General features: G+C 42.9%; 1 protein-coding gene across 1 annotated transcript in view; it reads right to left on the reverse strand.

Moving 5' to 3' along the window:
* The window catches only part of tmtc1 (transmembrane O-mannosyltransferase targeting cadherins 1), a 189,544-nt gene that overhangs the window by 97,104 nt on the left and 65,523 nt on the right, over nt 1–26,917 (reverse strand). Inside the window, exon 5 of the mRNA XM_063058235.1 lies at nt 5,471–5,552. Within this exon, the coding sequence (XP_062914305.1) occupies nt 5,471–5,552 (82 nt within the window). The remainder of the gene's footprint in view (nt 1–5,470; nt 5,553–26,917) is intronic.

Here is a 26,917-nt window from a genome sequence, read left to right on the forward strand (position 1 = left end):
ACCTCTGCATTAAGTATACCTAATAACCTGACCTCCAGAGCCACATATGGCAACAAATTCCACAGGTTCACCACTCTCTGGTCAAAGAAATTCCCCCTCACCTCAGTTCTAAAAGGATGCCCCCCTATCCTGAGGCTACGCTCTCTGGTCTCAGATTCCGCCACCAAAGGAAATATCCTCTTCACAGCATTAAGGACAGTCACAAATCAGATCTTTGGCCTGTATAGAGTTAGAATGTCCCAACTGCCATATGAAGATGCAACAATCATAACTGACCTCAGTGTTTCCCATCAAGGGGGAGAAAATGGCTCTCATCATTTTGCAAACACTTTTCTTTTGCACAGCACTATGGAAGAGGGTAGAACAGTGGGCTCTGTAACCCATGGTTAAATTGAATCATGATGCATGTGGTCTCGGCTTGAACTGAAAATGTAAAATGTGGAGGAGAGCAGAAGTCCAGCAAAGAGGAAACATCTTCAAGGAATGAGGTGGAGAAAGAAAGGAAAGGGAAACACAATTCTAGTTGGAAATGAGTGGGTTTCAACTCGTCTCCATCAGGAAAAGAGTTAACACTCAGGAACAAAGGCTGATCACGAATTGGCCATAATTTTTAACGGTATCCTAACCTGGCCCAGATTCATTGAGCCGAATGGCTTAATTCTGCCACAGTTACCCACTGTTCTTACCATCAAATGAAATGGAGTTTATTGTCTTGTTCAGCAGTACGATGATATATTGGTAAAATGAAAAACATGTTTGCAGCAACATCACAGTAACGTAGGTAGATAACACACTAAATTACTGTATATATTAGCTATACATAAATACACTGAAGAGAGAGAAAACAAAAGGCAGTGCACAAACAGGACATTTGTGCAAAAAACCCACACAAACCACAGTACTGCAAAGAGGTGGTCCATAGTATTTCACTGCTGAGATAGGCTTCAGTGCAGATTGTTTCAAGTACCTGATGTTTATAGGAAAGTAGCTGTTCCTGAACCCGGTGCTATAGGACTTCAGGCTTCAGTACTTCTTGCCTGATAGTATCAATGAGGAGGTGGAATGGCCCAGATGGTGGGGATCCTTCATGTTAGATGATGCTTTCCTGAGGTAGCGCCTCATGTAGATGTGGTCACTGGTGGGCACGATTGTGCCTGTGATGGACCAGGCTGCACCTGTCCTGTTCTACAACCATCTGTGGAAGTTTGTGAGACTATTTGGTGACATGCCAAATATCCTTAAGCTTCTAAGGAAGTAAAGGTGCTAGCATGCCTTCTTAGTGTTTGCATCAGTATACTGAGACCAGGACAGGTCATCCAAAACGTTAACACCCAGGAATTTAAAGTTACTGACTCTCCACCTTCATCATCAATGAAAATCAGCCACGCCATGGAATTCTGTTGATAATAGCACTAAAAGAACTAATTTATAATAACGAACTCAAATAAAATTACCTGAGATTCACTCCCACTAGTTGCTTTGGAAACACACCAGTTTCCCCAATTTCCCTTGGGATCAATAAAGTATATCTATCTATCTATCTATCTTCCCAAACCTAACCCCAACCCAATCAAGGATGCCTTTGTAAATTCTCCTACTTCTGTCTTTTGTGCTTTAAGAAAGGGTGCAGAAAAAATTACAAGAATCGGTCTAGTCATTAAGTTGAAAGATCTATTGTAGGTGTATAGGACCATGGGGCTGGTTTAAATAGGCAGAGAGAAACAAGTGGTCATATTCGCAAATGGTTCAAGGATGAGGGAGACAGATTTGAAATAATTGCCTAAAGGTACAAGAGACAGTGACAGAAAGTCATTTTACTCAAGAAGCAGCATTAATTGGAATTCATTGCTTTCAGAGTGGCAGAATTTCAAATTTGAGTTGAATAGAAATTTGAGAGTATAATCTGCAAATTCAAGATCCAATGTGAAGGACCAAGGAAGTTTGACTGATTGGACTGATCTGCAGGAGTGACCTTACACTTGACGGGTCAAGTGCCCTCTTTCTGTATAACTGCTTCTAAAATAAGTGAATGGAGCCTTGGAATAAGAGTAAGTAAGTCATAATGCAGCTAATAAAACTTTACTCAGACTGTGTTAAGAGCAGTTTTGATCTCTCCATTACCAAAAGGATGTGGAGACCTTGGAAATGGTGCAGAAGTTTACCAGGATGCGGCCTAGACCAAAGGTGTGAGCAATAAGGAAAAACTGGACAAACTTTGGTTGTTCTCCATAGAATGTTAGAAACTGAGGGGAGGCCTGATAGATGTTTCTGAAATTATAAGAGGCATAGATAGTGTAGATCATCAGAATTTGTTCCACAGAGTAGAAATGTCAAATACCAGAGGATGTGCTTTTGAGGAGGGGAAGTTTAAAGGTGGCACGAGGGGCAAGATTTTTTTAAGGGGTGGTTAGTACCTGAATTAGTTACCATGGTAGTAGTGGAAGCAGACAGTTCGAGGCAATTTAAGGGGCTTTTGAGATGGGCACATAAACATGAACGGAATGGAGGGATATGAGTGAAAAACATTCAGCACAGAGTGGCATCAAGATCGGCATAACATCATGAGCTCAATGGCCTGTCAGTGCAGTTCTGCTCCAAGATCTATGAGAATATTTTGCTTGAGTATGAGAGACTAAGCAACTGCGATTGTGGGAGGTCGCGGGTTCTAGCACAGTCGGAGAAGTGGGACTAAGTCAACTGTCCTATCCTGCGCCCATGTAGTGTCCCAGGACAAGATGCCACTTCTGCTTCACAGTAACTGCACTGATTTCAGCATCATATTCATGGAATATTCTAGAATTGGTGAAGGTGCACATCCCTATAATCCAATGGAAGTCCAACAGTATGTAGTGAGTCACTCAATACACAGAAAGAAACACAGGAGACAGAGCCACAAATAGGCCAATTTAGCCCCTTGTACCTGCTCTGCTTCTCAAGAAAATCATTAACCTCCTGCACCATAATGCCCTCCGTACTAAACAGTGATTATGTTGCTATTACAGACATAATAGCAATATAACCACACGCTGGCAGGCAGGTAGGTTAAATTGTCCTTACACCTCATCTCTTGTAACCACTCAGGGCCCCAAACAGTCCTTCCAGGTGAGACAACACTTTACTTGTGAGTCTGTTGGGGTCATCTATTGCATCCGGTGCTCCCAGTGCGGCCTCCGCTACATCGGTGAAACCCAACGCAGACTGGGGGACCACGTTGTCGAGCACCTCCACTCCGTCCGCCACAACAGACAGGATCTCCCGGTTGCCACCCACTTCAACTCTGCTTCCCATTCCCATTCAGATATGTCCATACGTGGCCTCCTCTACTGCCATGATGAGGCTAAACTCAGGTTGGAGAAGCAACACCTCATATACCATCCAGGTAGTCTCCAGCCCCTTGGTATGAACATAGAATTCTCCAACTTCCAGTAATTCCCTCCCCCTCCCTTCCTCTATCCCTATTTCACTCTACCCCTCCCCCAGCTCCCTCATGGTTCCGCCTCCTTCTTCTACTACCCATTGTTTTCAGGGCTATGACGTCAATGCTTCCCCTTCCCCACCCCTTTGTCTTTCAAATTACTGGTCTTTCAACTGAAGCTACAAGCATTCTTCAAATCCTTCCCCATCTTTCATTCTTCAGTCCTGACGAAGGGTCCCAGCCCGAAACGTCGACTCATCGTTTCTGACTGATGCTGCTGAGTTCATCCAGCGTACTGAAAGTGTTAGTTTAAATTGGTATCATGGTTGGCACAGGTATCGTGGGTCAAAAGCCCTGTTCCTCTACTGTACTATTCGATGCCTCATGTTTGAAAAATACATTAATCTCTATCTAAAGTATACTAAGTGACAAAAGTTCCACAGCCTTCCTGGAAAGATAATTCCAGAGGTTCCCTACCATAGGCTAAGTGAAAGGTAAACGTGTTTACTCTCTGCTTAAGTAACCAGAAACAGAGGACATGGGTGAGATCAAGTCTGACGTGCCCATGATAAAACAACCTGTCAGCAGTGTACAAGCAGGGACAGGAAGGGTAAACAGAAGGTGAGGAATTGAATCATATGACAAGAATCATCCCATGAACAATTACTGGATTCGTGACATGGGGTGCAGTGAAGTGTGGAGATATTTAAAACATTAAGAGAGCACTGGCTTTGTCATCTTCAAGTGCATTTAGCGGTCAACAATAACAGAGGAATTGCACCAACAAATCCATGGAGCAAGTTTTACCTACTCACTGACAGTGAGCTGAGGGAAATCAGCAAGACGGAAGTGGCACAAACATCTGAGAAAGTACAAGTGGTTATTTACTTCTTGGTGATAACATGGACAGCACTGGTAGAAATACAAAGTGGTTTTACAATAGCACAGAAAATTTTCACTAGCAACAAGAGGATAAAAATAAGTTATTTCCAACAAAGAGTAGAAGAAAGCCACTCTGAGTGCATCACTTTGATGAGATACCTATCAACCACATGAAGCAACAATGAGGAAGGAAGATTGGGATTATAGAGGAGCTATCAAGCAGAAATGGGTTCAAAAACTGAACTCACACTCCCGCGTTCCTTTGTCAGGTAAAATGTTCAGTTCAGATTCACCAGCAGGGTAGGACAGGAGCAAAGTCCTAGCTGAGCCGAAGTTGAAAATTAGACTTGTCGGGTTAAGAGAGTGTAGCACAGGCACAGAGCTGATTTATCTGTTACAACATGAAAGTGTGTTACTCTCTGAAAATCAGAACCAAACTGCTCTCAAGAAATGTGCTCATCCCTTTTCCCTTCTGACTTCAATTGATGAATGTTTTATAGATGCATAATAGAGAGCATCCCGACTGGCTGCATCACAGCCTGGTATGGAAATACCAATCCCCAGGAACTGAAAGGACTACAAAAATGGTGGATACAGCCCAGTTCGTCACAGGCAAAGCCCTCCCCATCACTGAGCAGACCTATAAAGAATGCTGCCACGAGAAAGCAGCAGCCATCTTCAAGGACCCCCACCACCCAGACCATGCTGTCTTCTTGCTACTACCAATGGGCAGGAAGTATAACAGCATTAGGTCCCACACCACCAGGTTCAGGAACCGTTATTACCCATCAGGATCCTGAGCTGTCACTCACCTCTACTCTGAACTGCTTCCACAACCAACACACTCACTTTCAAGGATTGCACAACTCGTGTTCTCAGTATTATTTATTTACTTTTTTTGCACAATTTGCCTTCATTTGCACATTAATTGTTTGTCAGTCTTTGTTTATGTATAGCTTTAATAAATTCTATTGTATTTCCTTACTTTCTGATAAGTGCCTGCAAAAAATGAATCTCAGGGTAGTATATGGTGACATACATACATGTACTTTGATGACAAATTTAATTTGACTTTGGTGAAGTTTGAACTAAAATAAGAAGGGGGTCAAAGCAAGTCAAAGTCTTTAATTTGCTATCAGCTCTAATATTGTCAATGCTTTCTCATGTACTTACATACAGAGTTACAAGAACTGCTCTCTTTAGGTACGGCGCAGAGACTTTATGGAGTTCTTTGATTCTGTCAGTAGAGAGGTTTCTGAAATTGAAAAAGATAAATAATTTTTAATAAACCAAGATGCTCGATGCCTGACAAAACACTCAGCAGTGAATGTCAAGAATCTCTTTGGGTGGACGCTAAACCCAAAGCCAGGACTCCAACTGAGGAAATAACCCAAATAGATCTTCATATTTCACAGGGATGGCACATTCAGTATTCACTGGGCTGGTTTCACTGCTGCTGTATTTGGAGTCTCTGCTGACTAACTCTGTGCTAAGAATGGGAGACTGTCAGCCAGGGTTCTGGTTTCTAATCTCGATCAACAACACTCTAATGTATGCCAGCAAGAGCAAGATCAGGGCAGGTTTTGGTACCTCTGCACAGTGGAAAAATCTGCCAAGGTTTAAAAGTGAACAGGATAATGGATTAGATGTCAGTGAGATTGCGAAAATCTACTTAAAGATTAGGTTTGCCAGATGTACATCGAAACAGAGTGAAATGCATCGTCTGCATCTAATCAAATCAGTGAGGACTGTACTAGCCAGCCCGCAAGTGTGTCACCACACTCCCAGAGCACACTTCACTAGCCCTAACCACACATTAGGAGGAGGAAAACAGACCTCCAGGAGGGAACGCACATGGTCACAGAGAGACAGACAGCAGTGGGAATTGAACATCAATCTTTGAGCTGGGACTGTAATAGCATTACTCTAACCCCCAACGCTACCGTGCCACCTCTGCAGTATCTGCCAGTGATGGGTCTCAACAGACTCTGTACTTAGGAAGAGCAAATCAGTGATGGACCTTAAGAACCTCTACCTTGTAAACCAATAAGCTGACAAATACTCCTAAGCATGGGCACACATTAACATGGATCAGACACTGCCCAGGATACAAAGAAGAAGCACATTTCCTTGTTCAAAATAGATTCCAAATATCTAGGTGTGAGGGTTGATGGGACTTATGTTCCGTATCTTCTTTCTCAGTAATGATTTTGAAGTGGGACTTCGACTCAGTCAGGCAGAGATGAGTTCTGTCACCGTTGAAGTAGAACTGACACATGGAGTGAGGGTCACACATGACCTGTACCTCTCGGAAACGACTCGATAGATGTCCATTCTTTTGTTTTGTAACTCCAGAAATAATTGAAAGAAAAACCACAGGAGACTGGGATAAATTTCCTTCTCAGTTTTTCTTTAGTGAGGCATTCACATATGACGTGGTGGCGTAGTGATGTACACCCTTCAGGTATTTCTTACATATAAGCCGTGATCAATTATATAAACAGAATGCTTAATCAAACAATATAGTTACAAAATTACTCAAAATATTAATGAAATATTAAATACACTATTTCAATGAGAATCAGTATTTTCAAAGCAGGGGTGGAAGTGAAAGAAATGGCAACACAATTTCTCTAAAAAGAGTCTCCGGAGCATCTGGGTAACACAAATGGATTTGGGTTTCCACTGTGCGCCCTGTCTGGATCCTGAAGAAATACCGGATAACTACCATCCACAAACCTGTGAGGGAGATCAAATCCCAGTTTGTGCAGGTCAAAGCTGACCTGGGACTCAGGACAGCTGGCATTTACAGGATTCCCTTTGAATATGGAGCAGCGTATATCGGCCAGACTGGGCGCACGGTGGAAACCTGCATTAAGGAGCACAGGAGGTGTACCTGCTTGGGTTACCTGGAGAAATCAGTGGTAGCAGAACATTGCGTACGCAATGACCATGGTATTGACCTTGACAGCACAGAACTACTGTGCTACGGCAATGGCATTTGGGACCATCTGGTGAAGGAAGCCATTGAAATAAGACTAGAGAATGAGAATATCAATAAAGACAAAGGTCTCACTCTCTCTCTAAGAACCAGAGTACAATTTTAAATGAGGTGGGACAACAGAAACTTGATTGGTTCAGGACTAACCCATCAAGATGGATGGATGATGGGAGTTGAATAAATATATATATATTTTTACACCTCATCTAAGAAAAGATGTGCTGGCATTGGTGAGGGTTCAGAGGAGGTTCACAAGGATGGTTCCAGGAATGAAAGGGTTATCACATGAGGAACGTTTGATGGCTCTGGGTCTGTACTTGCTGGAATTTAGAAGGATGGGGGGGGGGGAATATCTCATTAGAACTTTTCGAATGTTGAAAGGCCTAGACAGAGTAGATGTGGAAATGATGTTTCCCATGGTGGGGGAGTCTAGGACAAGAGGGCACAGCCTCAGGATAGAGGGGCATCCATTTAAAACAGAGATGCGGAGAAAACTCTTTAGCCAGAGGATGGTAAATTCGTGGAATCTGTTACCACAGGCAGCTGCGGAGGCCAGGTTATTGGTTGTGTTTAAGCCAAAGCTTGATGGGTTCTTGAATGGCCATGGCATCAAAGGTTACAGGGAAAAGGCTGGGGAGTGGGGCTGAGGAGGTGAAAAAGGATCATGCATGATTGAATGGTGGGACAGTCTTGATGGACCAAATGGCCTAATTCTGTTCCTATGTCTTATGGTCTTATTATACCACCAGACTAGACATCATCCCTGATGAAGATGGCAGAGTTTGTCATCGAAACATTGGTAAAAATTTACACCTGAACCCGGCTGGAAGACCAAGAAGAGTTAATGTGTCATAACTGCCAGGAAAGCACTAGATCCTTTCTCATCTGAAGATAAATTCATTAAATCTGAGCCGTACATCTATATTTGAAATAGATAATGCCCAAGGGAAAGCCTCAACAGTGGAATTTTGCCCACAGCAGTGGGTAATTTCCTTCAATCGATTCCTGCACTAAAATATGATTTTGCAAACCGTGCAGAAAGTATTGCAGCACAGATGCAGTAAGTGAGGCAGTATTAAGAACCAGGGTTACATCAAAATGGCTTTCAGTCAGATATTAGCACCAACTCCTTCTGATAACTTTGCAGGTACCAAAAGTGGATAGTATCAGGCTATCACAATGTAAGAGACATCACAGCCTGGTCAGTCCTCTTTGTTGAAGCCCAATGGGGATCAGTGCAGAGTAGCAGCGTAGATTTACACATCCCTTAACCAGAGCTTCAAGGTTACAATATCAATAAGTGGTAAGAAGCCAACTAAACCAGAATTGATTCAGCTTCCTTTACTGACCCAGCTAATGAAGAGCACAAGCCCACAAGGCCAGATTATGTAACAGTCGTCTTCTTGCTGATGATTATCAGTTTAAATCGGCTGAATCAACATGTTCACTTTTATAGCCGTTTGTTAATTCCACTGCTTCAATCCAAGGCCAATGTGAATGCAATGTAATTACATTTAAATAGTGCTTTTCCTATACCAAAATAAGATCAAAAAGCCATTAGACAATCAATCGGAGCAGAACTAAGCCATTCGACACATCGAGTCTGCTCTGACATTCCATCAGAGCTGTTTTATTATCCCACTCAACCCCATTCTTCTGCTTCCTCCCTGTAACCTTTGGTGCCCTGACTAACCTAGAATCTGTCAACCTCCGTTTTATATATACCCAATGACTTGGCCTCTACAGCTGTCTGTGGCAATGAATTCCACAGATCCACCGCACTCTGGCTAAACAAATTCTTACTCATCTCTGTTCTAAAGGGATATCCTTCTATTCTGAGGCTGTGCCCTCTGGTCCTAGACCCCCCACAATAAGAAACATCCTCTCCATGTCCAATCTGTTGGCCTTTCAATATTCAATAGGCTTCAATGAGCTCACCCTCCCCCATTCTTCTAAACTCCAGTGAACACAGACCCAGAGCCATCAGATGCTCCTCATACTTTTAACCCTTTCAGTCTCGGGATCATTCTCGTGAACCTCCTCTGGCCAGAGGCAGATAAACGAGCTGACTTTATATAAGAGTGGTTAGGCCAGCGCTGAACACTCACTGCAGTTCTGGTGGCCCTTTTATAGGAAGCGCATGATTGCGCTGGAGAAAGTACAGGAGAGACTCACTCAGATATTGCCTGGGATGCAATGTTTTGATTTGGAGCAGATACTGAATAGTTTTCCTCAGAGCAGGGGAGAAAGATTTCAGAGGTATACAAAATTATGAGAGTCTTTGCTGGAGTAGACCGTATGGAGCTTTCTCTGTGGTCAACGTGTCTAATGTCAGAGGGCATAGGCTTAAGATGAGGAGTATAAGAGAGTTAGCACTGATCAGTGGGAGATTTTCTTCACCATGAGGTTATTGCAGTCTGGAATGTGCATCCTGAATGTATGGCCTGTGGTGGAGATAAATACTCTCATGACATTTAAAAATCATCAGCACAAGCATTTGAATCACCAAGGCAAAGCAGGCTAGAGAGCAAATGTTAGTAAATGTGTTTCGGATAGATAGGTAACTGAAGTTGGAATAGATATAGAGGGTCACAGAGCTTGTTCCAGGATACATGACACCTATAACTAAAGACTTGGTGGAAGGAGGATGCTGGAAGTAGTTTCTTAGGGGAAGAGGGAGACATAAAAGGGAGACATTCAGAGCAGGGATTCCCAAATTGGAGTCCATGGACTCCTCAGTTAATGGTAGGGGTCCATGGCATTAAAAAAGTCAGGAAACCCTGGGTTACAGAGAGAAGATCCTACAGCTTCAGAAGCAGAGAACAGGCAGCCAGGATTGGACAAATACAACCTGTCAATGTGCAAGAGGCCACAGTGGATGAGCAAATAAGTCCAAAAGCTTTACACGGCTGCCGGCTGCCAAGACCGCAGCATTAGCCTGAGGATGCACACACTATACCAGGTGCCTCCTTGCAGGTGGAGCAAGAACCAAAGTCTCATCCGTGCAGGAGAGTTTATTCCTCATCTCCCAGCTAACATGTACTCTTCAACTCAAAGGTTGAGGCCACTCAGGCATGAAAGGTTCTTTTAGTCCTGGAGTCATAGAGCACTACAGCACAGAAGCAGGCCCTTCAGCCCATCTAGTCCATGCCAAACCATTATACTGCACAGTTCCATCGACCCGCACCAGAGTCCTCCATACTCCTGCCTTCCATGTACTTATCCAAATGTCTCTTAAATGTTGAAATCGAACCCCCCCCCATTCCCCACTTCCAATAATAACTTGTTCAACACTCACACAACCCTCTGAGTAAAGAAGTCCCCTCCCAGGTTCCTCTCAAATATTTCACCTTTTACCCTTAATCTATGACCTCTAATTCTTGTCTCACCCAACCTCACTGGGAAAAACCTGCTTTTAATGCAACTGGAATACTGCCTCCAAGTGTGGTCTCCCTACCGAGGTAAGGATTTGCTTGCAATAAATAGGGTGCTTAAAAGACTCACCAGACAGGTTCTTAAGATGGTCAAGAAATGAAAGGAGGCATGTGAGGGATATGGAAGATTAAGATGATCGGCAAAATATAGTCCACAGTTTAGAAAAATCAGGAGTGATCACATATAAAAAAAACTTATGGGGTTTGACAGCCGATTCAATGCCTGGCTGAGGAGAACCAGGGTCACAGTCTCAAGATGTCGTCCATCAGGACAGGGATGAGAAGAAATCCTTTAACCCAGAGGATCATAAATCTATGGACATGAGAGACTGCAAATGCTGGAATCTGAGGCAATATGCAAATTGCTAGAGGAAATCAGCAGGTCAGGCAGCACCTGTTGGAGGAAAAGGGACCCTGGATCAAGCACTCCTGAGCCATATTCTCAAAATGTCAATCATCGCTCTGCCTCTGTGGATGCTGCTTGACCCACTGAGGCTCCCCAGCAGCTTGTTTTTTTTGATAGTCAGTTACTTGTATCTCCCTAAGGTAGCCATGGAGGCTCGGCCACAGAGCAAACTCAAGGCTGAGGTCAATAACTTTATGGATGAGGTTACTGCATAAAAGTGGCATTGAAGGGAAAAAAATGATCTTACCAAACGGCAAACGAAACACCAGAGATCATATGGCCTACTCCTGCTGCTTTCTGTGTCCCTATGTTAACCACTGGCAATTCCAGGGCAGGGTGACCTGGTGGCAGTCACTATCTCTCCAGCTCAAGGTTACAACACATGATTAACACACACACAAAAAGTGCTGGATGACCTCCGTAGACCTTGCAGTATCTATGAGGAATAAGCAGTCAGCGATTCAGGGTGAGACCCTTCATCAGAACTGGAAAGGAAGGGGGAAGAAACCAGAATACGAAGGTGGGTGGTGGGATAGGAAAGGAGTACAAGCTGGAAGGTGAAAAATGAAGCCAGGTGTGGGGGAAAGTAGGTGGGTGGGGGAACAGGTGATGAATTGAGAAGCTGGGAGGTGATAGGTAGAAAGGTTTAAGGTCTTTAGAAGCAGTAATCTGATAGGAGCATCTGGTATTCCTGGCCAATCTCCAACCCAAACAGCAAGCAATTACCAGCAGGTATCGCTTCTAAAACCAGGTGTGATCAGTTGCTTACAGCCTGACTCCCTTCAACTAACATCAATGACCAAGAAAAAATTATACCAGGTGATTACTAACTTGCTGCACACAAAATTCATTGCCATATCCTTTAAGCTTTTAATGGTCTGCAAAATACTGCAGGAGAAGCTTAGGGCAGCAAAGGTTTTCAATAAATGCACGTGTTTCATTATTTCTTTGTCACAATTTAGTTTCTGTCTCTGTATGACTGAGCGGCTGAACTGGCATTGCTGGAGTTGGAGCTTGTCCAGAATTCACTTGTAAAGGGAACTCTCTCAAGACTTCACCAGAATGAGCCACACACACAAAACGCTGGAGGAACTCAATGGAAAGACAGCATCAACGGAGAGGAACAACCAGTCAGCATTTCGGGCCAAGACCCAGGGAGGACAGTGAAGAATGCCAAAAGTTAAGCACTGGTATTTGGGGAAATTAAACTGAAAGTGGTCAGGGACTGAAATGGAGAAATGATGAGGTGTGAAGGCTGAAGTGAGGGTAGGTGAGGATCTGAAAAGAGGACTAAGAATATTTAAACTTGCAGCAGTGCCTACTCTGAGCTGACACGGGTCAACAAGAACAGGATGAACAGTGTGTGGGGCTTGGGTGAGAAGGCCAGGTCAGCAGGCCTGGGTGAGCTCACAGTCGAAGTGGTCAAGAGAGGGTTGAAACAGCCAAGTTTAGCAGTAACAATCATGCAGGTGAAAGGATGAGCCAAGGGATCACATGGATAATCAGCTGGGAATGAGCCGAGCTGATGATGGGGACAACAGTGAAACAGGGACCAGAGAAGATACTGAGGTGCAAGCTAACTGTGTTTAACTGGATGTCAAGCTTCCACTGCAGGCGGTGAAACAGCAGATGAATGGGCTCGGTGGCCAGGGTACAACCTTCCTCATTTTTAGCAGGCACACATCACTGGTCATCCAGTACTGATTAGCTAGACAAGAGGTAACAGAGAGGTCAAGAACGGTGGTAGTGAGGTAGCAGAGGAGGTCAAACATGAGGTGGCAGAGGAGGCTGCCAGCAAGGGGCAGTAGTTGGATGAGAAACACAACAGAATTTTTCAGGACTCAAGGTTAGATCCAGGAATAGAAAGAGAAATGAAGGTAAATGAAAAAAAAATTTTGAATAGAACTGAAATGATCCCAATGGTGACATGACATCAAACCCACTCATCTGTGCAAGCTGATAATGTGCTTTGGACACCAAATGCCCTCCATAATTTCCACCTTGCAATGTGAACAAAATAACTAAAGCCAAATGGAAATCTGGTACAAAGCCCAGATACTCAAGCCAAGGACCAGGGAAGCCAACTTCATGGGCAGGGTTCATGTCAGTTGAAAAACCTTTTGGTCCTTGGAATCAGGCAGGGCTCACATTTACTATGGTTGGGTTACTGTGCTGTTACCAAAGAGTAATAAAATAGACTCTGGTTAATTGGGACACATCGGGACCAGCACAATTTGACCCGATTAAGTGGCTGCCCCAATGATCCAAAGTTTCTTGGAAAGAGTTAAAAATGTATATAAAAGGAGGAGGAGAAGACGGCGGCGCAACGCCAGCGCGCGCGGCCTCTCCGGTGATGAATATCTGTAATCTGTCAAGTAGGGGACTGTGCACAATTCTGATTTGACGGAGACAGACATGAGAGTACAGAGGAACATCTGGAAAACTTCTGAAATGCCCGCTTCACTGCCGCTGCTACTGCGTGGTAACCGGAATCTCCGGAGCAGAAGGCCCCGAATCCTCGGCTTTGCTTGTTTCAGCGGCCGGGGCTAGGTCGAAGGTGCTCGGCAGAGGATGGCGCTCAGGAGGCTGTATCGGAGGGGCTGGTCGGAGGCTCGAAGTTTTCGGATGGACGGCCTCAGTGTCGGCTGTGGTCGGCTGCTTCCAAGGCATTGGCAAGTTGACGGTGCCTGGAGGTTTATGGTAGGGAGTTTCTCCCTTTTGCCGCCTGCTATCGGGGACTCAGGAGTTGATTGACTTAGGGACTTTGAGACTTTTTTTTTTAACCATGCCCATGGTTTGTTCTTCATCAGATTATGGTATTGCTTTGCACTGCTGTAACTATATGTTATAATTATGTGGTTCTGTCAGTTTTAGTCTTTGGTTTGTCCTGTTTTCTGTGATATCACTCCGGAGAAACATTGTATCATTTCTGAATGCATGTATGCATTTCTAAATGACAATAAAAGAGGACTGAGTGTTCTCATAATCTAAAAGACAAGTTACTAATAACTGAGTAGCAAATTATGTATATAAATGAAATATGGAACAAATTAGAACACTAACAATATACTACAGTATTATAAAACTGTAGCTCCTAATAGGAATTCATCCAGTACACACTGCTGTGTTCTTTTGATCGATTGCAAATGAACAAAATCAGCACAGATACCTAGTGCAGATAATTGACTAACTTCATACAATGCACTGAATGATTGCATCATCCAAATCTTCATTTTCATTTGAACATTCAAAATGATTGTTGGTACCATAAAATCCTTCATAATTCCTAAATTGTTGAAGTAGTGAAATTGTTCCATTTTCACTCCCGGCCATTTCTGGCACCTCCAAGCCTGAATGTTCGAAACAGTTCGAATTGCCTTACTGCTTATTTCTCACCAACTATCAGCAAATAAAATCACTGCTTTTTGAACACAAACACATGCAACTGACATTATTTATTAACTCTTTGCTCTCAGCACAGTGTAGTGCGTAACAGCCACACAAGTGCACGTGAATGACACGACTAGGAACTTCAGCTACAGTCTCCTGCCCCAATTAAGTTCTGCAATGTCCCAAATACACAAAGGAAATCCCAGCTATATTCCTGATTAGTTTTTGTTCCTGAAGAATTGTTCCAAATAAGAGGCTGCCACGATTAACTAATGGCCCAATTAACCAGAATCCACTGCACTATACTAACCACTGTGGAATTTTAGACCCAAGACCACAGGATACATAACATACCACAAAGTATCAAAATGCTATTAGAACATCAGTAGAGGGTCATTAAGAGATGGGACTGTGTAGCCACAGAGCCTTACAGCTCATGAACCCTTAAATATCAGCTATCAGTCAGCACTCTCACTCACTGGGTTTGAGCAAAACTACGCACAGACTCTGGTCGATACCCAGGAACAAAGTGCGACTGTCAACTATTTTTAATGGAACATAAGAGCACCGCTATGTATGTTTTGCTGATTAAGGAAGTAACTCGCACAGCCAGGAGTAAATTTTGAAATGAGGCTGCATTCCCCAGTGAGTCTAATCAGAACCATACAAATGCTTACCCATGCATTATCCAAACCGCATTCATTGTAGAGCTGTCCATCATTAATTCTATTTTATTTCCACTATATAAACGTGCTTTGACTGGCTGGTGGATGCTGGAGAATTGGTCAAAGGGAGCTTAGACGAGGTTCCCTCTGACATTTTATGAACAAAGAAGATTTCTGATGGATCAGTGGGGGTTCTTTAAGAGCAGCAGGTGGAATTCTGGCAAACTTTGTGTCTCCGTAATAACGGAGATTAATCCAGTTTAGAATACATTTTCTTTCACATCACTCATTTGCAAAGCACCTCAGTCAGTCGTGGAGGAATAGAGCAATAAGATGATAGCTCAGGGAGCAACTATTACTGCTAGCTGTTTGAATGTGGCAAAGAGCAAACCCCAAAGCTTTCACAGGAGAATTAGACACGAGGTAACATAGAGATACTAAGGCAGTGAACTGAAGAGGTCTGAAGGGTAAGTTTTAAGTAGTTTATTAAATGGGAGGGGGCAAAGAAGAGCACTAAAAGCACAAACAGTGTTGGCAGTGTGGGTGAAAGGAGGCATTGGAGGACTGCAAAGATCTCAGCAGGTGGTCACACAAGGAAATACATACAAAAGGGCTGAGAAATGCGTGATCGAAGATTAAAGTGTTGCTTAAGTGGAGCTAATGTAGTTCAGTGAGCAGATGTGATCTGTGAATGAGTCCGGACACCACCCAGGACAACTGTAAAAGTTCTGACTTCCGCCTCATGATCACAGAGCAGAGATGTATTGGAACAGTCAAGGCTAGAAGCAATGAGGAAGACTTCAGGAGCACGGGAATCAAGAGTTCGAGATTATTTTTTTAAAAGATGAAAACAGATATTGAAGATTTGTAAACAGAATTCAAGGCTGACATAGTGCTGAGCCCAACATTGTCAGGGGCTCACTTTCAGCATGCGACTTTCCCCATGTGCTCTCTCTCTCTCTCTCTCTCTCTCAAATGCCCGTTAAGTACCTTATGGCACCATTTCAAAGAAGAGGATGGGAATTAAATGCAGTTGAAGCCATGATATGACATAGAACACTACAGCACAGTACAGGCCCTTCGGCCCACGATGTTGTTACCACATTTTAATTTACTCCAAGATCAAACTAACCCTTCTCTCCTCCACAACGTTCCAGTTTTCCCAATTCCAAGTTAATAGGTGGAAAGCAGAAAGCTTCCTGATAGTACTTGCATGGATCTGATTTAGTGGTCTCCAGAAAAGGGAGGAAAACTACAAATTTGGCCTTAATGACAAAGGCTACCTGTGCACATGGCTGCATCAAACTTGCACAAATCAATCAGGCATCGTTCTGCACAGAACGTCCTCCAGTGCCCACAAGGAAAAGAGAAGGCAGAGTCATTATGATTCTACTCGATCATTTGCTGTCCCCCAATTCCTGTGTTCAGTGTGCATGCTGCATCTGAACAATAGCTCCTACTTATATAGCAGCTTTAGCATAGTGACATAACCCAAGCTGCACGAGAACACCAACAAGAAGCTGCACTAAAACATGCAACAAAGGCAGACATGCAATCACTGGTGAGTGAGGTAGCTTTTAAAGATCAGCTTAGAGGGAGAAGGATAGATATTGAAACATGTTTTGGGGGGAGTATTCAGGGGCTTTGGGTCTCTACATCCATCAAAGATAACAGAATCAGTGGTTCATCCCAAGGAAGAAGAGGCATAACAGAGTAATTAATACTATGTTAATAATGTGGATTCATACTGTGGATTAATACTGTGGATGGTCAGAATTGGAGCAAGCACAGTATCTCGGAGAGTTGGAGATTAGCAACAAGGTGAGTGCAGCCAGGGAGAAATTTGAAACAAAAGGTAAGCCGCTGTGCCCTGACAAAGGAGAATGTTAGAAATACTCAGCAGAGTAATATTAACCTTACCCAAAGTAGGGGTCAAGTTTGGCCTTATGGCTGGTGTATGGCTCAGCATCTCACTGTCAGATATTACTTGGTGTGCTCGCCCACCCCTGCTGAGACCCAGCATCAGTAGTTTTACAATCAAGAATGAAATTCCAACACCATTTAGTGACAGCACTCAGGGGCACACTGCTCAATTAATTTAAGCTTTTCAAACTGATTTTAAAGATTCAGTCATTAGCTCCTGAATGTTTTTTGCCTGTGGCACCCCGTTCAACCATTCACTTGCACTGAAAATTTCAAGTAATGCTGCACTGAATCAAAATGGAGATAGAGAATGCAATTGAGCTAAGAAATGAAGGGAGGTTTTGAGACATAAAATATGCTCTTTATATTTTGATTGCTCTGTTATTTATATCTCTTCCTCTGTGCCTTCACATTATGAAAAGATCTGTTAAATGGGCCCTTCTGCTTCTGTTGCTTACATTCCTAAGCAGCCTTTTTGCCCTCCTTTGCTAGAATTGAACTGACCCATAGCAACCACCATGGACAGAAAACACTGACAAGCTCTGTCCACGCTTCCTGTGTGTGTGTCAGGTTGTTGCACTGAAGAAGGAAGATCGTACAAGAGCACGCTCACGGTGTTGGTCTGTGCCAAAGACAGGCTAGTAATATTTGGTGTAAGCAGCAAACAAAGTTGATCCATGATCTTTAGGCAAATGGTTCTCTCGCACACCTGTAACCAGCTCGGAGACAGGTTAATATTACTCAGTTGATCTGCTATTCCAATACTCTCTTTTGTTTTAGGTTTCTGGTATCTGCATGTCACAGTTGTAGCATGACTTTCTTCTCTCTAACATTCCTCATTCAGTCCCTTCAAAATACACTCCACTCCTCCAGACGGATCTTTGTGTTACTTTTATTTCAGCAAAAGCAATGAATCACATTGGTTTCCATCCTATCATACACATGCCCTACTTTTTGCAAATTAAACCATCCTTGTTTTCTCACTTCTCCGGTGTAACGGAGAGTCACTGAGCTGAAACATTAAGACCATAAGACACAGGAGCAGAACTAGGCCATTTGGCTCGTTAAGCCTGCTCCACTATTCTTTCATGGTGATTATTATACGGCTCAACCCCATTCTTCTGCTTTCTCCCCATAACCTTTGATGCCCTTACTAATCAGGAACCTAACAACCTCTGCTTTAAATATACCAACAACTTGTCCTCCACAGCTGTATGGGGGAACAAATTCCATGGATTCACCAACCTCCTTGCCTCTGTTCCAAAGGGACATCCTTGTAATCTGAGGCTGTGCCCCTGGTCTTAGACTCCCCCGCTATTGGAAGCATCTTCTCTCTGTCCATTCTATCTAGGCCTTTTAATATTCAATAGGTTGTAATGGATTCCCCCTCCCACCCTCATTCTTCTAAAACTGTTTTTTTTTGTAGATACTGCCTGGCCTGCTAAGCCTTTTCTGTTTTTATTTCAGATTCCAGCATCTGCAGGTTTTTTTTTGCCGTTCCATTAACATTGCAATTCTGAATAGGCAGTCTATCTCGCACACTATTCAGTTGTCAGAGTCAGGCTGGAAACCAGCGCGGCACCATCTTATTCCCACAATAAAACCTTGCTTCAATATTCAAGACGACTGCATTCATATAGAGCTTCCCATAACCTCAAGGGATTTCAAAGTCACTTGTTTCTATCCGTGTTGGGTTATGAGCTGGTGATCTCTTTGGAAACTCACCCAGCAGAAGGCAATGGCAAACCACTGCTGTAACTTGCCTCGTACGCTGTTCCCCACTACGTCAGAGGTGTGTGGAGGAAAATTGTCCACTAACCGGAGAAACCCTCGGATGCAACGTACCTTTCATTTCCTTTACAGTGAATGAGGAGCTACTGAATAATAATGGAAGCATTTAAAGAGGAGATGTATACCTTTCTGAAACATCTGAGAGTTGAGGGCTATGGGAAACTGACACAGAGAAAGAGTTAAGGACTGGGGTAGGTCAGTCATGATCACACTGAATGGCAGGGCAGGCTTGAGAGGCCAGGTGACCTACTCCTGCTCTGATTTTCCAATGAGATTCATTGTCCCCTGACATTTTCACAGCAACCTTCTTCAGCAGCAATGGTATGGCAACCAGAAAATCTATTCTTTCATCTGTGATACTGGAACGAACTCTGCTGATTTACTTCAAACAGCACTGGAACATTTTTCACAGACATCGTCGATTTGCATATGTCGCCACAGTTTAATTTCTCATCTAAAGTATGGACCGTGCACCCTTCCCTCAGCATAGAACATGTTCTTCTCTCTCCCACAAATCCAGCCAAGTTCTCTCACCCTTCAACATCGTTTTCCATTGTTAAAAAGACTCGTCACCATTCCCTATCTGGTTCCATCACCCCAACACTTCCAACACTATCTGCCTGCCTTTCTGCTCCTTTAGTTCCCCTTTGCTACCAACTCTCCCGCATGGTTTTCTCTTCCCATCAACCCTCCCATATCTGGGTCCATATATCCCATCAGCCTCTGTCTCTATCCCTCTCCTCCTCCATCTTGTACCATCTATTGAGTTTTTCCCATTTATCAGTTTCCACCTTTCACCTCCCAGCTTCTGTCTCCACACTACCGCCCCCCCAACTCACTCCTCTGCAACATGTGGCTTTCTCTTCCCCTCACCTGGTTTGACCCATGACTGAGCTGCCTCTGTCACACCTCAATATACCACCAGTCTTTCCTCTATATCCTCGGTTCCAATGTGTTTCCTCCTGAAAAGTAGACCACACTTTTGCCTCCAGCGATCCTGAGTTCTTCCAGCAGTTTGCTTATTTCCCCTGTCCCACCCCACCCCGGTACTGCAGTACTCAAGCCTCAGGAGGCCATTACATCCCATCTCTTGTCACTCATTAGTGATAATTCCAGCACTGGCCATTGGTCAATAGCCAAATGAAGGCATTTAGTTGTTACTTCCATGTAGTGCTGCTGCTGTAAAATGCTGACAATAGTTTGGCAGGAATCTAACTAAAAAATCTAAAAGCAGAATTTTTTGTCGCTTTGCCCTCCCTCTCCCTCCACATCTGATGTCAAAATAATAAGGATTGGAAATGTCAACTGGTAACATTCCAACTTTGCTGGAGTTTCATCCGTGGAACAACAATGCAACTGGCAAAGAGCCCTGAACGTTGAAGTTGGAGGGAGCTAATATGATTTGTGGTCCTATTCACTTTAACTACAAGGGCCCTGAACTCTACTTAAAGCAAGGAAGAGACTATTCTCCCAACCCAAACTTGTCAATTGACATCCCTTAAAGTATTTGTTCTTGGCTCAGGTATCTGGCATACAACATTACTAAATTATCAGAAAAGCTACACAGTCTGAACTACTCAAGAGCAAGAAAACTGAAATTATTCTATTATAGAGCCTCTCTCTGATTTCCTAAACCCACCTAGTCGATCTGTTAATAGAATTCTGCACTCTCAGCCTTATCATACAAATTTCAGGCAGTTAACATTCATGCAGAATGTGTTATCAAACTAATTCTCAGTAAGTTAAATATATCCACTCTCCTCCCATTATTGAGTTATATTCCCTGTCAATAATCTCCTCTTGCAAATGCAGGGAATGAACATTTCCTCAAAAAAATTGTTTACATACGAGATCACCCTCTGCTTTTTGCCACTCTTTCCAAATACAAGCGTCCTTTCTTCATCCATCACCACCAAACTCTTGTGACTGACATAAATTACATTATAGAATGAGACAGAGCAAGTGACAGAAGTGTGTGTAGTGATAGTGCAGTGTGTAGTGTGTAGAGATCATAACTCCATTAGGTTTAAGAAAATTTTTGAGAAGGATAGGACTGGTGTTTGGGTTGAAATTATAAATTGGAGAAAGGCCAGTTTTGATGGCATCAGAAATGATCCAGCAGGTGCGGATTATGATAGGTTGTGTTCTGGCAAAGGGATGTTTGGTAAGTGGGAGGCCTTCAAAAGTGAAATATAGACAGTACAGGGTTGGCATGTTTCTGTTAGAATAAAAAGCGAGGCTAACAGGTTTATGGAACCTTGGTTTTTGAGGGATATTGAGGCCCTAGTTAGAAGAAGGTGCATACCACGTATAGGCAGCAAGGAACAAATGAGCTGCCTTGGGGGTAATGCAAAAGAATACTTGAGGGAAAAAGGAAGGCGTGAGGGTGCTCTGACAGACAAGGTGAAGGAAAGTCCCAAGAGTTTCTACAGATAGATTGAGCAAAAGGATAGCAAGGGACAAAATTGGTCCAGTTAAGGATCAGTGTGATCATCTATATGCATGGAGCTGCAAGAGATGAGGGAGATCTTAAATTGATTTTTTTCATCTGTAGTTAATCATTCTAGAGGACCGAGGCAAAATAGTGGTGAGGTTATTATTATTATTATTATTATACTATTATTACTATCCTTATTACAGAAAAGGAGGTGCTTGCTGTCTTGAGGCAATTTACTGCAGTTAAGCCCTCAGGGCCTAGGCATCCCTCTCAGATATTGTAGGATGCTAGTGTAGAAATATAGTGTAGAAAAAGAGGTAATTAAAATGTTTGGAGCCACGGATGAGGTGCCAGAGGACTGGAGGATAGCTAATGCTGTTCCACTGCTTAAGAAAGGCTGTAAGTAAAAGCAGGGAAATCATAGGCCAGTGAGGCTGAGGTCAGCAGTGAGTAAATTATTGGAAGGTATTCTAAGGAAGAGGACTGATAGATCCTGATTAGGGATAGCCAAACATAGTTTTGTGTGTGGTAGGTTGTACCTAACCAGTCTTACAGAGTTTTTCAAGGAGGTTACCAGTTGATGAAGGAAAGGCAGGTGGTCATTGTTTACATGGACTTTAGCAAGGCCTTTGACAAAGTCCCACATGGTTGGCTGGTCCAGAAGGTTTAGTCACTTGACATTTAGGATGAGATAGTAAACTGGATTCAATGTTGGCTTTTAGCAGAAGAAGCCAAAAAATAATAGTAGACGGTTGTCTCTCTGAAGGCCTGTGACTAGTGGTGTGCCACAGGGATAGGGTTGCCAACTGTCCCGTATATTGGGCCAAATTAGTTTGTCCCATATGGGACCACCTTTGTCCTGTATTTCCCCCGCTAAGGTAGGGCGTTCCTATGAAACCATTTGTGCTGAAATGGCGTAAAGCGAAGAAGCAATTACCATTCATTTATATGGAAAAAATTTTTGAGCGTTCCCAGACCCACAAAATAACCTACCAAATCATACCAAATGACACATAAAACCTAAAATAACACTAACATATAGTAAAAGCAGGAATGATATGATAAATACACAGCCTATAGAAATAATGTATGTACAGTGTAGTTTCACTGAACAGAGTCGCCAAAACCAATCTGTAGAAAAAAAAATCGGTATGTACACGCATGCGCACGCCACACATGCGCACACAGGTGCCCGCACAAGGCTTCATGGTCATGGTAGTCTTTCTCGGGGTAAACACAAGTGTCCCGTATTTGACTGCTACTTTTGTCCCCTATTTGGGAGTGAGAAAGTTGGCAGCCCTACACAGGGATCAGAGCTGGGTCCATTAATATTTGTTATATCTGCCAATGACTTAAGTGATAATGTAGTAAAGTGGATCAGCAAACTTGCTGATGCACCAAAATTTGGGGTGTAGTGGACAGCGATGAAAACTATCAAAGCTTGCAGTGGGACCTGAACCAGCTGAAAAATGGCAGATGGAGTTGAATACAGACAATTGTGATGTGTTACACTTTGGCAGTACAAAGCAGGGCAAGACTTGCACAGTGAGCAGCAGGGCACTGAGGAGTGCAGTGGAACAAAGGGATCTGGAAATACAAATCCATAATTTCTTGAAGGTGGTGTCACAGAGGATTTTATAAAGTGAGCTTTTGTCACATTGGCCTTCATAAATCAGAGTACTGATTACGTCATGTTGAAGTTGTACAAGATGTTGGTGAGGCCAAATTTGGAGTATTATGTGCAGTTCTGGTCACTTACCTACAGGAAAGATATCAATGAAATTGAAATAATACAGAGAAAAATTACAAGGATTTACTGGGACTTGGTTTAGGGAAAGGTTGACAGGTTAGGGTTTTATTCCCTGGAGTGTAGGAAAATGAGGGGAGATTTTACTGTATACCCAATTATGAGTATAGATAGGTTAAATGCAAGCAGCCTTTTGCCACTGAGGATAGGTGGAACTAGAACTAGAGGCCATAGGTTGAGAGTAAAAGGTGAAATATTTAAGGGGAACCTAAGGGAGAACTTCTTCACTCAGAGGGTGGTGGGCGTGTGAAACAAGCTTCCAGCGCAAGCGGTGGATGTGAGTTCCACTGCAACATTTGAGAGAAGTTAAGTAAGTACATAGATGGGAGGGCTATCGTCCAGGTGCTGTACGAGGGGACGAGACAGAATAATTGTTCTGCCTGGACTAGATGGGCTGAACAGCCTGTTTATTTTCTGCAGTGTTCTGTGACTCTACAAATTATAACTTGTGTCAGAACCTAGTTCTTTTCCAGCTTAGAAACACAAAGTCTAATTAAAGCCCTGCTCAATAATTTTGAGAAACTGGCATGGCAGGGCAACTCCTCAAAGTATCATAACACTGCAGGTGGGCAATGATGCACATAGTCCCCTTCTCACTGTTGTATAAAATATATGAGGCATACATTCTATTCAATACATCATTCATTCCCAAGTTGGTTACTTTTAATGGCCAGCCATGCCCCCAACTCCCCTTGGAAGCATCTGTGGAAAGTAATGAGCCCTATGATACAGGCAGCTGCAGAAACACTTCAGAAGCCAAAACCTTGCTTCCTTCAGAACAAGGGCCGGACACTCTTGAAGGATTAACATCCTCTGCAACTTTACTTGGACTTTGTTTCCAACCATCTGCTAATACATCCCAATGATGTGCATGTACTAGGACCATCTCGATCAGGATTATAAATTAAGCACCAAGAAAAAATGGTAAGACTGGTGTGATTATCAACAATTTTCAACTCCATTAGAGCCTTACTTACTGTTATTGCAGAAACATCTTTCAGAATTCAGTACCCATCTTGATGCCGATTAACACCATTATTCTTATGCTAAATTACAATCCCAGATGTAGTTCATGATATGCTCCAGAATTCTGGTGTTTTATAAAAGCAGGGAGGTGAATTGTTTAATTCTGTAAAAGTGATCTATGCCTGTTTAATGGAAGCAGCTACCATCAAGTTAATACATTCTTGGGTTCCTCAGAGTTGAATTACTTCTCGGAGAAAGAACTTTGAAAATTGCAACATGTTCAGCAAGTTCTGCCACAGATCAGGAGCACACAACAAAATAACCTGCTCTAGTGTATTCCCTTTTCCACACATTGTTTCAGCGCCATGGTGAAAGCATTGAATTTGCTTTTGAGTGTATTAATGGGGAGCTCATTCCATTAATCAACTGGCTTGGTGGAAGGAGTCAGAAAGTGGTCGTGGAGGACCGTTCATAGATGGGAGGCCTGTGACCAGATGTGTGCCACAAAGATAGCTGCTGGGGTCATTGCTTTACAATATACATTAATAATTAGGATGAAAACGCAGGTGGCTGTATTGTCAAGTTTACGGTCTTAAACCAGAGGGAACAACTTCACTTGCCCCATTACTGAACTGTTCACACAACCTATGGACTCACTTTCAAGGACTCCATCTTGTGCTCTCGATTTTTATTGCTTATTTATTTATTTAATTTGGCATTTGCACAGATTGTTGCTTTTTTTTTTGCTTGTCCGCCCAGTTGGATGCGGTCTTTCATTGACTCTTTTGTGTTTCCTGTATTTACTGTGATTGCCCACAAGAAAATTAATCTCAGGGTAGTTTACGGTGACACATACGTACTTTGATAATAAATTTATTTTAGAACTTTTGGATATACATAATGACAAGGCCATGGTGAGTTTTGTGGAAAAAAAAGAGACATAGGGGTACAAGCATATAGCTCCCTGAAAGTGGTGACACAGACAGCTAAATTGATGAATAATGTGTTGGGCATGTTTCGCTTTATTGGACAGGGCACCTAGTACAAATGTTAGGACATTGTGTTATAGCTATACAAGATGCTGGTGAGGCCACACCCACAATACAGCGTGTAGTTCTGGTCAAAACAGAAAAAAATCATAAAGATGTTGCTGGACTAGATGAGTTATGAGGAGTAATTGCACCAGCTGAGACAGCTTTTCCTGGAGCACAGGAGGTTGTGGGGCAACCTTTTTGAAGTTTGTAAAATAACGATGGAGCATGGTCACCATAGAGGCGTCCAAATCTAGAGGCCATTGGCATGGGCTGAGACAAGTAATCAAAGGATTGGTCACAACGGTGCAGAGGAGATTTACCAGGATGGCGCCTAGACTAGAGTGCATGTCTAAAGATAGTTTGAGTGAGCTAGGACTTCTCTCTTTGGAGCAAGGGAGGACGAGAAGTGAAATGATAGAGGCGTACAAAATGATAAGAAGCATAGATCAAGTGGATAACCAGAGACTTTTTCCAAGGATGGACGTAACTAATTTCAAGGCGGCATAACTTTATGTCAATTGGAGGAAAAACATAGGGGGTGATGTCAGAGGTATGTTCTTTACACAGAGAGTGGTGGTGCATAGAATGCACTGCCAGGGATGGTGGTAGAGGCAGACACAAATGGATGATAGAAATATGGAGAGTTACAGTAGGTAGGAGGGAAGGATTAGATTGACCTTAGAGTAGGTTAAAAGTTAGCACAAAATCATGGGCCAAATGGCCTGTAATATTCCATGTTCTAAGGACCTTCTATTAACTGCTGCTTATCTGGCAAATCATCATGGGTTATCTCTTAACTGCAAGGCCATTAAATCTCAACACACTGGGAATAGATAGAAAGAATGAATTAGTCAGATTTCATTTGTATACCTCCTTTTATAAGTGTCCCGCCATACTTATTTTTGACGTGCACTTCTTTGTTTCAATATAAGAGATTCAACAGCCAACGATCCAATAAGCAGAGATGTGCTTATTACCACATTTGCGTGTTTTAGTGATATTGGCTGAGGGATAAATATTGGTCAAGCTATTGCAGAGGATTGTCCTGCTTGTCTTCATATTGCATAATGAAACATCCATTTTTGAAGGGAAATGGATCCAGAAGATTACACCTCCGACTATATGACACTTTATAAACACGAAAAATTCTGCAGATGCTGGAAATCCAAAGCAACATGCACACAATGCTGGGGGAACTCAGCAGATCTCCGGCAGCATGTATCGAAAAGAATAAACAGTCAACGTTTCGAGCCAAGAATGTTCTTCAGGACTCTTTGTACTATAGCCAGGGTTACGAGCTCGTGTCTGTGCGTACAGCCTTCTGACCCAGAGAAAAGAGCATTACAAACAGCATTACAGCAGTATAGACACACCACTCACCTTTCAAATGCAGAAGTCAAATCTCACTGAGGTACAGTGAGATTACTATGAGGGACTTCAAACAGCAAAATAATCAAATCACCACACAAGATGGAAAGGCCTTCTTTTGGTGTATACTAGTCACCTGATGAAGTGGAATCTTCTTATACGTAAACAAACGATTTTTACTTTTGCTAAGCCTGAAATATTTCCTTTGCATACTTCAAGTCTGTCATGAGAGAATTTTACGCTGCCAAAAAAAACGTATTTCCAAGTAAAGGTCAGAATAGGTCAATCAAAACAGGGCTGATTACTCTGGAAAAGTGAGGAAATGGAGAGATCCAGTAGAAGTCATTAAATTATGAAGAGGATTGATAACATACTTTTCAGTGTTTTGGGGGCAGAGG

Source organism: Mobula hypostoma, chromosome 9 (genome assembly GCF_963921235.1).
Source record: "Mobula hypostoma chromosome 9, sMobHyp1.1, whole genome shotgun sequence".
Taxonomy (NCBI): domain Eukaryota; kingdom Metazoa; phylum Chordata; class Chondrichthyes; order Myliobatiformes; family Myliobatidae; genus Mobula; species Mobula hypostoma.